The sequence below is a fragment of the Pteropus alecto genome, unplaced genomic scaffold (assembly GCF_000325575.1).
Source record: "Pteropus alecto unplaced genomic scaffold, ASM32557v1 scaffold92, whole genome shotgun sequence".
Taxonomy (NCBI): Eukaryota; Metazoa; Chordata; class Mammalia; order Chiroptera; family Pteropodidae; genus Pteropus; species Pteropus alecto.
In genome coordinates this window covers 3,883,465-3,898,881 of record NW_006432447.1, presented here as the reverse complement: position 1 = coordinate 3,898,881, position 15,417 = coordinate 3,883,465, and the positions used below count along the sequence as shown (strand labels likewise).

Below are 15,417 nucleotides of genomic sequence, written 5' to 3'. Positions count from 1 at the left end.
ATTTGGACAACAGTAGGTTGAATTCCTGGTGCTGACATTTCATGGTGGAGCCCTTTCCCAGCTGTTTGCTTAGGCAAGTTACTTAACTCCCTTGAGTCTCAACTTCATCATTTGTAAAGTGAGAGTAATACTGCTCATCTTGTCAAGTTGTTGGAAGAATTAAGTCAGAAGTATAAAATTCAGTACCTGGTATGTGGTAGATACTCTCAATTTGGCACTTTAGTAGTTAGTTATAATTGGCCCTAATTTAAAACAACTTCAAAAATAAGATGTGATTCTCTTCAAGGATGAGAAAGGAAAACTCAAATAAAAAATATCAGATAAATAAAACAATTCAAACTGAAGGAGAAGAGGGAGAAGGGCTAGAATTCTTGATTTAGACAAGAGAATGTGAATGATAACACATTCCAGCCAATGTGATTGCTACTTATAATACTAAAATCTGTTTATAGTTTGAAAGGGGCAGATCATCCAGAATCATTTCACTTTATATCAGAATAGATATGGCCTTAAAGCGATATGTGTAGTGTGATTTGGTAAAACTTCCTTTTCCCCAGAGAGAAATATTTATTTTGTCTGACTTAATTCTTTCCTGAACTTTGGAACTGTCTGAAAATTAATTATACATAGTCAAGAGAATAAGTTAATTATATTTTTAACATTTTTAAGTAACCTTGTCTCATGCTGGAATCATACGTTATTGATAGAGGACAGGGGGAACCGAAATGAGGTTTATGAAAAGAGTTGACCAATTCTTTTTTTTTTTTTTATATGCCTTACACAGCCACTGTTGAGTCAACCAGAGACCGTTACTAGACTAAGATAAGTAGGTAGAAGGGAGATGTAAACAACCAAAGGCGGCCTACTAATTTTAGAGAAGGAAAAGACAGAGGCTGAAGTAATAGTCCCACATCCAAAATATCTACTTGAAAAGATATAAAAGAATTGACAGTTAGCTTTAGCTATTAGACAACCAGAGTTTTCTCATTTTATTGCCTATGTTAAGCTTGATTTTTCTCAATAAAGATTGTGAACGTATAAAACAAATTAGCAGGAAATAAAAAATTGAAGAAATATAAGATAAACAATGAGTTTTCATCATGGTCTATAACTAATCTACTCAGCTGAGTAACAGCTGTAGCTCTACCCATAAACGTAGAGAACTTCTCTGTAGATAACATCGTAAAGGACAATTTTACTTAGTGAATATGCCCTTGTTGAAAAATAACTATTAAGCATAAGAACTGCTTGATTTCAGTTGTTGAAGAATGAGGATTTATCTAGAGATAGATTTTTTTTTCGTTAGTAGTACAATATTTAGCATAAATTTAAATGTTTCTATTGTATCAAAGATTTGAACACAGAATCAGGTACCGAAAGAGCAAAGTTTTAAATGCATAACTGAATAGATCATTAGATATAGAGTAAGATATGGAGCCACAACAGAGAGTAGGTATATGTGATCAACTGTATTACATTGTAAATTCTGAGCTTCCTCTGGTGTACAAATCCACATATCATTTAAGAGAAAACAATTAGGATTTTTTTTAGTGATTTACTGTGGTATTAGCTCAACCGTGTTAAATGTCATAGTTGAAGAAAAATAACTTAAGATATTTTTGTAAGTCGTGAGTCAAAGCTGTTTAAACACTGTGGTTTTTTAAAACACATCTAAATTAGAGCACCTGATCTGATTTTTACATAAGTGATTCTCCATGAGAAGATCAGCAGACATCCCTATGTGGCCCTGCATTGATATTCTCTGTGTTGAAAGGCATAAGATGATATGAGCCAATATGGCTGGCTTTGTAGTTTGTAAGTCAAATAGAAACATAACTAGACAGGCTCTCTCTGGTAAACTCAGGCAGGCAGTTTGGATACTATAGAATTGTTGTGTGATTTTCACCAAGTATCCATTTCTAAAAAGTGTCTTCTGAAGTATTTTAATGTACTGATGAGAAATAGTTTGTTTTTGTAATGATTACTCAATTTTCCAGGAAATAATGTACATCATTTTCAGTAGGTTATAGACAGGTTCCATTTTCTCACATGAGCTAAAGATATGTGCTCCCATAAAATGAAGCCTTTTGTTCTGAAGACATTTTAAATTAAAGGATAAGTTTTAGGATAATTCAAATGAAATATCCGAATAAAGAAATAAGAAATAAATATATATTTGTGTGTGTTTATGTATGTGTTGTACGTATGTATTTATGTATATATATTTATCCCCTTAAAACTTTTAATCAGTTACTTTTAAAATGTTATAGGTAAACATAAACAAAGATGACTTTAATACCAAATGAAATAAAGCGATTCCAAATCTTTAAAACTATGCATTCTGAGACAGCTCAGTCAGGGAATCGTTTAAAGGCTGGCAAGATTCTCTAGAAATTATTAAATCAAATTGATGTAGTTTGTACATGTAGATAGGTAAGCTGTTTGTATATGTGGGATTAACTTTAATACCAAGAATAGCTGTATATTGGTTTATAAATATGTATATATCTTTTCATATTTCTAAACCACTTAGCTGTGTGCTGCCATATTATTCCACAATGCTCTAACATGTTTTTGATGTTCTTTGGAATGATTACATATATAAAAAATATTTATTAATATGCCATAAAACAGTTTGGCGTTTATTATTAATGCAGTTATTAAATTTCACTCTATTATTGAGAATGTCAGGTGATTTATAATCATATATTGATAAAGAGTTAAATACAATAACTTAATTTCTGAGCAGGTATTTATATAAATTGGAACTGTATCTGACACTACATACATTCCAAAAATCTATACTATAGGTAATTTGTTTATAAAATTGAACTAAATTACTGCCAATTCTCAGTTCTGTTCAATTTATTCCTATAGTAAGTGCACTATAAATGGCTAAGTTGACTTGAAATGAAATTCATTGTATATTTCTCAAGCACCTCCTAAATCAAAGACTAATGATAAAAATAACTTCAGTTCGAATAATAAATCATTATTATTTAATTCTTTTAAAATTGGCAATTCACACATGGCAATGGTAACTTTAATTGGACTATGACTATATCTCATTCCCTAACCATGCTGGATAATAGAAAACTTATTGTACTTAAGTGCTTGGATATTACTTTTTCCAAAAAGAACATCATAATAATTACAGGGACAGAACAGTCAGTATGTTTGTTATTTTCTAAGTCCAAATAATTGTAAGTTGCTTACCATGTTGCCTTATACTAGCTATCTACAAATAATGTATTTTCTCTTTATTTTATGGATGTCTTATGAGCAGTGAGTTTTTATAAATAGGTCACACTTTATACTCAGATTATAGCTTTCAGCATCCAGTATATTTTTTACTTATTAGACCAAGAATGAATGTACAGTATTCCAAAGAAGAGCTTCTTTGGGTAAGTGAAAATACAGTTTCAAAGTGAAAATGACACAAATGGATCTTTAGCTTCAGACTCCCACCTTCAATAATTTTAAAGATAATTTTCTGTTTCTAGATAATATTATGTTTTCAGTTAAAACTTAAGCTCTTCTGACTGTTTAGAAATATGTATGTTTGTACCTGATTGACTGAAACTTCATACACTCTAGCAGGTCTAGATTCTAATTATTTTTTTTACTTTTCCTACTTTTTTTAATGGCCTTGTGCAATGTTTACTTTCTCTCTTGATTTTGATCACCATCAGAATACCCTTAGTTTAGACATATGATGTAATAGGTACTGTGTATGTTGTTTTAATATTTGAGCCCTTTTACTTTACCACGCTAAAAATTAATCTCTTTCAGAGCAAAGAAAGGAAGAAGAAAGATTAGCTTCCACGTAAAATAAGGTGCCACTTGAGTTCATTTATTAGTGGGCAAATTTAAGATGCTAGTTATATTTTAGCTGAAACTTTTCTGACAAATACAAGTTTATAACATTTTAATATTGGCTCCTCTTTTCCCACTCTTAAACAGTGGGATAACCCCAAGGCTTACTTTTTAGCTTTTCTATCTGGATATTCTCATCTCACTCATAGATAGTTAATTGTGTCCAAAATGAAGATAGATCCTTATCTTGCTAAGGCATTTATTCTCCAAGCTGCCTAGTATTCTTTACATCCCGGTACCCAGATTTGAAGTAGTCACTTAAGATATGTCATATATTACATTTCCTGTATCTATCAAATCACTTTGTTAGCTGCTTCTTGAAAATGTTCTTTGTATTAACGGTTCCTATGGTTGCCACTCAAATCAGTTGCACAGAACCAGATACCTGGATAGATTGATTAATTCCTTCAACAAACATTTCGTTGAGTGCCTACTAGGTACTAGGCATTAAGTTAGTATGGGAGTATATAAGAATGAATAATGTAGTCACTGCTCTGGAGGATCCAAAAGTCTAAAAGAGGAGACAGATAACGAAAGAGATAGTTTTATTAGTGGATGCTGTGACAATGATAAGTTCAAGGAATCTGGGGACCACAAGGAAGGGCATTAGCCATTTAGTTGCTTCTCTTAATTTTAGTATTATCTGCATTCCAATCCATTCCACATTCAGCTTATCGTCCTTAGTTATTGTTTCCTTCATGTCCGTTTTTTAATCAAAAACATGATTGCTCCTTAATCCATCTCCCTTTAGTTTGTTTTCCCTGTCACTTGTCTAACTTTATGTTCCATGCCCTCTTAAAGGGAACATTCTTTCCAATCCAGGCTCCTGGTACTGCCCCAGAAACATGTCATTTTCATGTGGTCTTCTATGAATGGCTTTTCTTTTTGCCCTCCCCATCTACTTACCCAAATCTTGGCCATTTTCTAAGGTTCATCTTAGTTCCTACTATTGCCTCAAAACCTGTTAAGCTTATATTTTATCATCTACTTTTCTAAGCTCTGTAAGCACTCATTTTATAGCCTAGCCTTACATTGTTGGTGTTATTTTTGTCTCCCCAAGGAGATCTCTTCAGATCAGGCATCCCATTTTGTGATGCTTTTGTATCCTTCATAGAGCCTAGCACATGCTGAGCTCAAAATTAATGGTTGAATTTCAGTATATAAGTAAGGCATTCCCCCCCACCCCCCAAACATTAAGAATTGATAGATAAGAGATTATATTCCTTTGATCTAGGAAAAAGACATCTTTGACTGAAAGTTAGAAATACTTTTACTTTGTATAAAAATGTAAAATTGAAACACGGAATGAAAAAGGGAAACATTTCCTGAATTCTTTTGTCTTTTTATCAGATGGTTACAAATGCCTGATATGCCAGAAGTAATGGAAAAAATACTTGACATAGTTGAGACTGGCTTTGTCATTTAATGTGAAGCTCTGAGAAAAGCCCCAAACCTCAGTCTTAGCTTCCTCAACTGTAAAATGGAGTTAATCTTACTCAAGGCTGTGATAAAGATTAAATAAAATAATGGATATGGACTGCTTTGTAAACTTCAAAGCAGGATATAAATCTTGCATAGTTTTGTTGTGCTCCTATTTTGGATGATAGTTGTGAGTTTGCATTTTACAAAAATATGGATTTCTTATATGGTACATTTTGTAACCTATTGATGGTAATTTCTCTGATATTTCCAGGTCAGACTGGTTTTCTTATCTCACAAGAGGAGACAGAATTCTATCCTAACAAAGTAATGAGTGTATTATGATAGAAGGCATATAGGAGGGACAACTGACCCAGACCTGGGAGTTGTCAGGGCATGCTTCTTGGAGGAAGTGACATTGACATCTAAGTTCAGACTTGAAAGATGAGTAGTTAGCCTGAGAAAGGTATGAGGGAGGGGATAAGGAGACAGAAAATAGCTATACTCTGGGAACTCAAAAAAGCTTCGTCTGCTGGCTCTGAAATGGAATCCTACCCTGTACTTAGCTCTGCTAACGATGAGTATATGTGATGATTATCATCTCTTTTGGTTCTAACTATTTCATAGAAATGATCTTATAGAATGCCTTTGTAGTAACTGAATAGAATTTATTTATTGAATATTAACATCTCTTCTTCCTTATCTAGCACAGATATATTGTCCTTATTAGAGTCAGAGCAAGAGTTTTTTTTTTTTTCAGACATTGGTGCATTTTATTAATCGTGTTCTCTTTAGGCTGGATTTACTCTATAACTACCAGCTGCTTCTTTCATGTCCTTTTTGCAAACTATTAAGAGAACTGGACAATTGGTCTTAGAAGGGTGTTTGTTTTCTTTTGTCTATAAAAACATTCACTCTGGCATGGTTTCAGATATTTGAAATGTGTTTATACGGTAATGTGGTGATACCCCATTTCTGCTTAGTTTAGGAAGAATGGGGAGAAATCTGGACAAAACATTATGGTTGGGAGTTCCGGAACAGAGAGAGCATCCAGAATGGCACCTGGCATAAAATAGACTCTCAATAGATAGCTGCTGAACATAAATGTATTGCATTAGTGTAGGCAGAACACATCAGGAGAAGGGAAGAAGCTGAGAGTACGCGACAAACTCTAGATTAGGATCTGTAAGCTGATGATTGCGAAACAAGTCTCTAAGAAAACCACAGGCATCCATAAGGAGGTAGGAGCCTAGATGTATAGTCTCTCACTAACTGTGCTTTGCTAAATGAGGCTTTGATATCACCAAATTTTATAATCTTGTATCAGAACTTGGTAAAAACCTTAGTAAGCTTCATTCAGTTTGGCGCCATAAACAAAAAAATACTCCTACTTATCCCCTGTGAACCATATGGAAAAGCTGAAGGATAGTTTACAGAGAGAGAGTTCAGGCCCTGAAAAATAAACCTACCCTCAGGCACTGAGCTGACGGAAGAAGACTAAGCAGGCACAGTGTTTGGCTCAAGACTTATGAAAATGCTATTCAAAACCTTATGGGGAGAATCAGCTTTCAACATATCCCTATGCTATAGCAGTGTTTTTCTGCAACAATCTAAGAAGGTAATTGAGAAGGATTTTTAGTGCCAGCGATATAGGTTAGTATTGGAAATACATGCTGACTATTAGCATTTAGTTGTTGATTTTTTTAAAGTATCTCTCGTTTTCTACTGTATTTTTCTACAAGATCATCATTTGCCAACTGTAGAACTTTTTCAGGATTGTAACTTTTAAGGATGGCAAAAAGTTTGTATATATTGTAGAGCTTTGCCTCCTAAAAGAAGGGAAGTCAAAAGAGATGCTGGATGACTATTTAGCGGACCTCTCTTGGAGATATGAAAGAAATGGGTGAGCCAAGAACTTTGAGGCTGTATTGTAGTGGTCTTAACGCTCTCAGACCTGACTTCCCCTTATAAATATTTTGTAACACCCCCTGTACTGTGCCGAAATTAAATCCATAATAATATAACCTACTCATGTACATAACTCCAAAAATGCCTTCCCTGCATATAATATAAAGGAAAAAAATTTTAAAGATGTTTAAAAAAGATAATTTATAATGTTTCAATATGTAAATGCATAGGTATGACTATGTGAGAGAACTTAATGAAGTAGTGTGAATGCAAGAGCTGCAAATGTGGACTAATATAGGTATATATGGTAATGATGACTCAAATACAGTGCCACTGTGCTAGTGATCTGATTTTCTCAAATGAAATAACTTTAAACAAAAAGTATAATCTCCCTTTTATTTACAGGGCAGGTACAATACTGAAAAAGAAGGTTTTTAAAAAATTTCAAAGTATGCTTTCTGTCTTTTTATAAAAACTATGGTCAGAAATTTCCAGATACCTTCATAAACATCTAAAAAGCCCCTAGGGGGCTGTAACGCCCTCTTCTCCAGTTAGAGAACCACTGCTGTATAGAATCACATAGTGTTCCAGTGTTCTATATTAAGATAGCATTACGGACCAATTGGGGTATTTTTTATTAAACATTTTATTAATAGTACTAGATTTATATTGAGCTATTTATTTTTTCTCTACCATTATTTTGGGATCAACCACGTGTTTGTGAACCAATTGGTCATTGATAGAGTACTCTTATGGTGGAATAAAATTTTATTCCTGGTGAAGATCTGAATGTAGCTAGAATCAAAAATACTGGTGAATATGTGAGAAAGATAAAAGATTTTTTTCTTATTTTTGAATCTCCTTAAAAGATAATTGGCTGCTAAAGCAAAAATAGTAACAATATGTTATGTTGTTTCTAATTTAAAAATAAAATATGTGACAGTAGCAGCATAGAGAATGGATGAGGAAATGGAAGTATATACTTGCAAGGCTCTTAGAATACACATGACATGGATTGACCGAGATGTTAAAAGATGCACGTGTAGATTGTAAAGCAGCCACTAAAAAAAGAACAGATCAGAACCCAAAGAGGTACAGCTAATAAGACAATAAGGAGGTAAAATGGAATTATAAAAATTATTCAGTCCAAAAGATGTCAGAAAAAGACTGAACAAAGTCATTCTCTCGGAAACAAGGTCAGATGCTTTCTGTGGGCCGGTTGCTTTTACTCTCCACTCTCAGATCTGTGAGTGAGCAGGTGGTCTATATTTCTTTATATTTTAAGGTTTGGTGACCTGTTTTTGAAGAACTCAAATTTTTTTTTTTTTTTGTATTGGAGGTCTTTTGCCAGTACTCAAGATTTCTCCCACTTCCCCTACTCCATTACTCTACTATTTTATGGCCCCCAGGTTCACTCAGCACCTGTCTCTATCTTTTCTCTTTGGCAGTCCGGTGTTAAAGGGTCACTGACTTCTATACTTGCCAGTCCAAGGTGTTGCATAATAAAGATAAAGTAGAATGAATTGCTCTTTGATTTTTCTGTGACATCTCAACATACCTTACCCTTTTCTTTTCCCCTGAATTCAGAGACATGAAAAATGCTGTAATTGGAAACAACAAGCAGAAGGCCAACCTCATTGTTTTAGGAGCTGTTCCAAGGTATGTTTGCTGCCATCGACACCTTTTTCTGCTATTTGTACTAAGTTTCCAATGTATTTCTCATTCTCAACCATAAGATCAATTTTTTTTTCTGTATTGTCTTATTCTATTTTTAAAAACTTAATTTAAAAAAATGGCTGTGAATTATATGAAGCATCCATTAAAAAATAATAATAAAGTACCAGAGAATGGAAAATGAAGTGAATATATGAATACTTTTTGGAAATTCAAGAAGATCATTGACCCTACAATAAAAGGATATGTCAGGTAGATAGGCAATGTTATACATCAGCCTGCTTCTTTCTTCCCTATCTCCTCGGAACCTTGGCAGTTTTTGTATGATTAGATAATAATTTCTTAGGATTCTCAAAACTTTTTTTGAATTAAAAAAAAAAAAAAGACCTGCTTTGTTTTTAATTTTTTCTTTTTAAGTAATTTTTAGAATTTGCAGTTTTTTAAGTTAACATAGAAAGTTTGATTTCTTCTGATGACCTAATAAGCTTCCTTTGGCAGACAGTGACATTTGTATGACTTCCTATTTGCCTTTGCTACTCAGATCTAAGTTTTATGTGCAGTTGTTATAAGTTTTGCGTTCAGAATTTTAAAATGCTTTGATATTTTTCTTTTCTCTTTTTTCTTTTCTGTATTTTAATATGGGATTAATGGTTATGCTATTTTTATCATAACCAACTTTAAATACATACTTGGTAAACATAAAGCACTCAATAACCTTCCTTAGGGGAGTAGTGTTCATATTTATATATATAATAAATATGCTTTAGGGAGCATGATGATTCTACCTTAGAATATAAGAGAGACAGTCATAAGTGATAGATGATTAGAATTTGGGGAGTAGTTGTTTGGTGGGCTGGGCTAGAGTGGATGTGGGAGGATCCCCTCATTCCCCAAATGGGAGAATTGGAGGAAGAAGAGAGCTTCCTTGCTTGAAGAGCTGAGCCAAGGACTCTGAATATTCCCTCTAGGCTAGACCTTTGTGATCTCTGAACCATAGCTCTGGATAGTCAAGGTCCATTTCTAGTCTGAATTTAAGATCTGGCAGCACTTGGCATTGCGAGTCTTCATATCCTGAAGTGGCAGGTAACATGGACTGTGGTGTTGCTGTTTCTACAAAGACTACTTCTGGACAACTTTCAGATTTATAGTTCTGATAAACTGAGATTATATGATAGTCCTTTTGCTTAGAATAAAAAATGATCATTTCCTAGCCCCCATAAGCTCACCAACTGTATTTTTAGTATGTGCGATGTATCAGTAGCCTTTTTCTGTCCCATTACTTTTAGCTAATTTACTTTTATTTAAGTTTTTAGTCTCTTCTGTTTATCAAGTTCCTTCTTTTTAGATTGTTGTACTTGCTTCAGCAAGAAACCTCAAGCACAGAGCTGAAAACCGAATGTGCAGTGGTATTGGGAAGTCTTGCTATGGGTACTGAAAACAATGTCAAGTCTCTACTAGATTGCCACATTATCCCTGCCTTACTGCAAGGTATGTGGAGAAGTCATTTTTGTACAAGTAAAAATTAGAATCAGTTTGCAACGTTTTAAGTAAGGGTTGAAAGAGTGAGTTTCAAATCTATTTTACTAGGACTACTGTCCCCAGACCTGAAGTTCATTGAAGCTTGCCTCAGATGCCTGCGCACCATCTTCACCAGTCCTGTCACTCCAGAAGAGTTACTGTACACAGTGAGTTTTAGTTGTTTTTGAACCACCAGTTACATTTCACTAATAGCATGCTTCTAATTAGCATCTCAAAACTCATCATAACGGTGTTAGTTATAGAAAAATCTCAAGAAGTACTTGAGTTCTTGCTAATTTGTAAAGAAGTAAAAGATAGTCCCAGACTTTGAGGAATTTTTAAGCTTTTTTTTAAAAGGCCCATTTTGATCTCCTGATACATACAAATTAAAGCAGTATATTTAATTCTAAATGAGTGATAAGGAGTTCTACTCGCTCTAGGTTAAATCCAGCAGAGAAGGCTATATAGAGAAGCTAGAATTTGACGTTGGTCTTGAATAATAGATAAGATTTTGAGAGTAAAGGAGCCAGTGTAGGAAAGATCTATGTAAGAGAATATACAATACAGTAGACAGAATAGTCTAATGCGGAAAGGGCATCATTGTTAGTTTTGACTGGAGAGGTGAAGCAGAATCAACTTGCAAGAGGCTTACTTGACAGGCTAGAATCAGAATCAGAGAGAGAGAGAGAGAGAGAGAGAGAAAGGGAGAGAGAGAGAGAGAGAGAGAGAGAATATCCTGAGGCAGTCTTCACAAAACAATTCCATAAAAAACAATTCCATAAATGTGATGCTCTCTGTTTCCTATTCTGTGCTTTTTCATTTTAAAAAAAATTGCTGGTTGTTATTCTCTGAGCTAACACAAAGAATTAGAATATCTGATCGGACACATATGAATCAGAGATCTTATCTAGAATCACACTTTACAAATATTTCAAGAATAAAAGCAACCAAGAGGCATAGGCGAAGCAAGCAAGAAGAGGGGACATGTCCTATGGCTCTATAATCTGTCCTCTACACATCAGACACATCCTCCTCTGGCCTGTAATGATACATAAGGTCTGTAAGGGAAGTTTGTGGGTCACCTCGCACAGCAAGGAGGCTGTAAATTATGAAGCATCTTAATTTTATACCTCAGGGATATGTGTGACATTCTTCAGGGAGCCATGTCTCATAAATCCGGAAATTGTTTACTACAGTGGATCTCAGACTTGAGCATGCACTAGAATTATTTGGCAGGCTTATTATACACAGATTGCTGGACCCTACCTACAGAGTGTCTGATTCACTGAGTCTGAGGCGGGGCCTGATAATTTGCATTTCTAACAAGTTCCCAGTTAATTCAGATGCTGTTGGTCCGTGGACTACTCTGAGAACACTAGTTTACTATAAGCAGCCCTAAATTGGGAGCATCCACCTCAAAGCATTCTGCAGGACTCTCTTCCTATATCAGTCTGTTTTCCTAACGTCCTGTTGTCCAACCACCTATCTTCTTTATCCTGGAAGTTTCTCCCTAACCACCAGACCAGTAATAGAGGGAGAAATTGATCCTGGCCAGCTGTTTAAACTCCTTCCTCCTCACTCTCTAAACTGATTTCATAACATGCTAATGAATCATGGTGCATAATTTGGAAAACTCTGGTATACGCCAACTTAACTTTTTTACATTAGAAAAATTAAGTCCCAGGGACATTGAAATACTTTCACAGTAAGAAATGTAAATTTTGAAACATCTCAACTTTATGCCTCAGAGACAGTGGAAAATCCATGGAAATTGTTGGATGGGATAATGACAGAGAGCAATGTTTCAGTGTAATTAACTCACATCTGTGAGTTGGATTATTTAGAGGCCAGATGCCACAGCAACTCAGGCACTAAACTCAAGACAGCAGTCAAACTGAAGGAGGGCATGATGTCTCATTTGAAATCCTATGTATCCGATGGATGAATTTGGGCAAATTGTGTAACTGTTAAAGAATAGTTTACTCAACTGTAAACTGCAGATATATAACACAATTGGAAGAAAGGAGGTGCAGATGTGAAGAAGTGGGATGGGAATACTGAGGGATGAGAGAGCAGTGGAAGAAAGGAAGGAGATGGAAGTGGTTTTAAGAACCTAATAGAGGCTTTTTAAAGTCTTCCTTTTGATTGCTTATTCTATCTTAGCTGCTGCCCACTTCCCTGTCTTCTTCCAGTGGAACCATTGTGTGCCCCCCGCTTCCCAGTAAAATAGATGTGTACTGGACAGTCTCATCTCTCTTCCTTTGCTTTCTATGTGTTTTAGTACCTGACACTTTTTTTTGAGGTTCCATTTTTTTTTTTTCATTTTGTTTTTAAACTACTTTTAACAACATAGTGGGTTACTTAAACTACTTTTGACAACATAGAGGGTTATACTAACAAGCAAGAGAAAAAGCTTCTACTTATAGGGAATCAACAGCCTTCTGTTTTGTTACTTAGCTTTTATATATCTTGGGCATTCTTTTCATTCTAAGGGAAACCCCAAATCTTATTCATCCCAACAGTGATATTCTTTTTTCTTCCTGCCCTCTGTTTTCTTTAGTCAAAGTGTGGTCTATGGACCAAGCAACATTAGCCTCACTTGGGCGCTAGTGAGAATGCAGAATCTTAGGTCCTACTCCAAACTTATGGAGTCAGAATCTGTACATAAAGAATATTCCCTGGGAATTTGCATGCACATCATATTTGAGAACCATAACTCTGAGGCTCATGTCAGCATTGACTAGGATTCTTGAGCTAAGTCTCCTTTTCATCTGTGGTTCAGGTCAAATCTCTTTCAACTTTTAATCCTTTTGCACTCCGAAGAAAAAGATTCCTGGGGAGCCCTGCAGCAGGTTGGGTAGATTCTTTTCCCTCTTCCTGTACCATCATGTATGTTGCTAATTGTCAGCAATAAGTGGAGAGTATGCTATGAGAAGTTGCTCTTCTGAAGATTGAAATTTACTAACTATAGTCATTATGAGTGATTGTTACTGGTTACTGACACCATAACATTTCAGAGATAAAAATTGCCAAGTTTTATTTTTACACAATGATTCCTCCTTATGAACTATTTATTATTATATACCTTACTAGTTACCTCACATTTGGGTTTCAGAACAGATTTCCATCAAGTCTTACTGAAGTGATTTTGTTTTATTGTGGGAAGATAGGCTCATTATGGGAAAGAAATTGAGAATTTTCTGTTCTTATATTTTATTTTTGAATATTAAAGCTGTTCTCTTTGTCCTTTGCCCAGGCAGTTTTGATGGCTGTGTTGCTTTTGTTTTCCTGTGTTCCTTAAGCAGATTTGATTTACTGTCATTAAGATAAAAGGCTTGCATAATTACCTGCTCATGGATATAGTTTGTTAGATGTACTCACAGTGCCTGAGTTCCTTGTTGCTGTGCTCTCCTTCCCCTCAACTCCAGGATGCCACGGTGATACCACACCTCATGGCGCTGCTTAGCAGGTCCCGCTACACCCAGGAGTACATCTGTCAGATCTTCTCACACTGCTGTAAAGTAAGAATCAGAATAAATATTCTCTGTAATGTAAAATCTTATATGCCCTCAGGTGATGTGCCTTTGTGTATTCTCCCAGATGTAATCTATATATATAAGCAGACTTATTTATATGTCACCCTCCCCCCTTTTTTGATACAAATGATAGTATATCATATATACTTTATGCACCTTGCATTTTTCACTTAACATGTTTTGTTTTAAAGGCTGTTCTCTATCAGTACATAAGGAGCACCTTCTTTGTTTTTTAAACAGCCATATTGTATTTTACTGTATAGATGTACAGTAATTTATTTAACCAGTCCTCTATTGTTAGACATGTAGCTTGTTTCCAGTCTTATTACAAAACAGTGTTGCAACAAGTACCTTGTATGTAAGATATAAGAAACAGAATTGTTGAATCAATGAGTGTGTACATTTGTAATTTTACCACAGATTGTCCTGTCTAGAGGTTGTACCATATTATAATCTTACTAGTAGTGTATGATCAGTACTATTTCCCCACACCGTCAGTTTCCACATTGTTGGAAATTGTTTTAAGTAATCTCAGACAAGGAGAAATTTCTGTTATTAAAAGGGCCTGAACGTAAACTGAGGAGTGCTATAAAGTACCACTTATTTTGCTTCGTAGTTTACCTATTGAGTACTTTTTTGATTATTTTAGATCTTTTTGAATTTTTTTTCAGGAGAGCATTACTCACCTACTTATAATACAAATACAAAGTGAGGAGCTGGGGAGGTATAGAAAAGAAGGGAAAGAAAAGTAAGCACCCACATACTAAACTAGGTAGATACAGACCTATGCTATTTTAGAACAGTTTTCAAAAAAAAAAAGGAAATTAAATTATTTGGTTCCAGAAAAATTATCTATTAATTATAATTTAAATGTTTAAACCCCTTCCCAAATCCTAGCTGATTATCACAGCCTATTCAGTTCCATTTAAGACATTTAGAATTTAAGATTTTTGACAAAAATCTTTGAAGTTTATCTTCCCAGATTGCTCTGACAGTGTGTAAGCTAACTCACAGAACCAGGGATTTCAAACAATCCTTAATCTTTTGAGGTGGGCAAAGAAAAGCTTCGAAAAAACAATTTTGTTGCAATTCATTTGTTAAAAATGAGCTGAACTAACAGGGTGAAGAATCTTCCAAAAAGAAAAGATGTTTTATAGCCAGCCCTGGCAGGTAGAAAAAGGTACTCCAGAACTCTCTCCCTCATTAAAGATCTTTACCTGAGTGCTTGAGAACACAGCATCTACCAGTTATAACTACAGTAATCCCAAAAGGCACCAAAAATTGAACCTGGATGTTTAAAATTACTACATGTCAAATTATGTTAAATTATGAGAAGTTTTAATAATCTCATTCCTGAAGTTACCCAAATTGCTTTTAGAATTTTTCATTAGAAACTTCTCAACACTTTTAGGCTTCCTCAGTTGATAGGCTTGCTCATCTGAAACTTCTCAACGTTGTTTTAGTTGAAATCATAGATAAAGGAATA

The 15,417-nt window shown here is 34.7% G+C and overlaps 1 protein-coding gene across 3 annotated transcripts in view; it reads left to right on the top strand.

The window, feature by feature from the left end:
- The window catches only part of ARMC8 (armadillo repeat containing 8), a 90,861-nt gene that overhangs the window by 20,912 nt on the left and 54,532 nt on the right, over positions 1–15,417 (top strand). For all 3 annotated transcript variants that reach the window (XM_025043599.1, XM_006907202.3, XM_006907203.3), the window contains 4 exons: positions 8,791–8,862; positions 10,223–10,365; positions 10,465–10,562; positions 13,824–13,916. In XM_025043599.1, the coding sequence (XP_024899367.1) occupies positions 8,791–8,862; positions 10,223–10,365; positions 10,465–10,562; positions 13,824–13,916 (406 nt within the window). The remainder of the gene's footprint in view (positions 1–8,790; positions 8,863–10,222; positions 10,366–10,464; positions 10,563–13,823; positions 13,917–15,417) is intronic.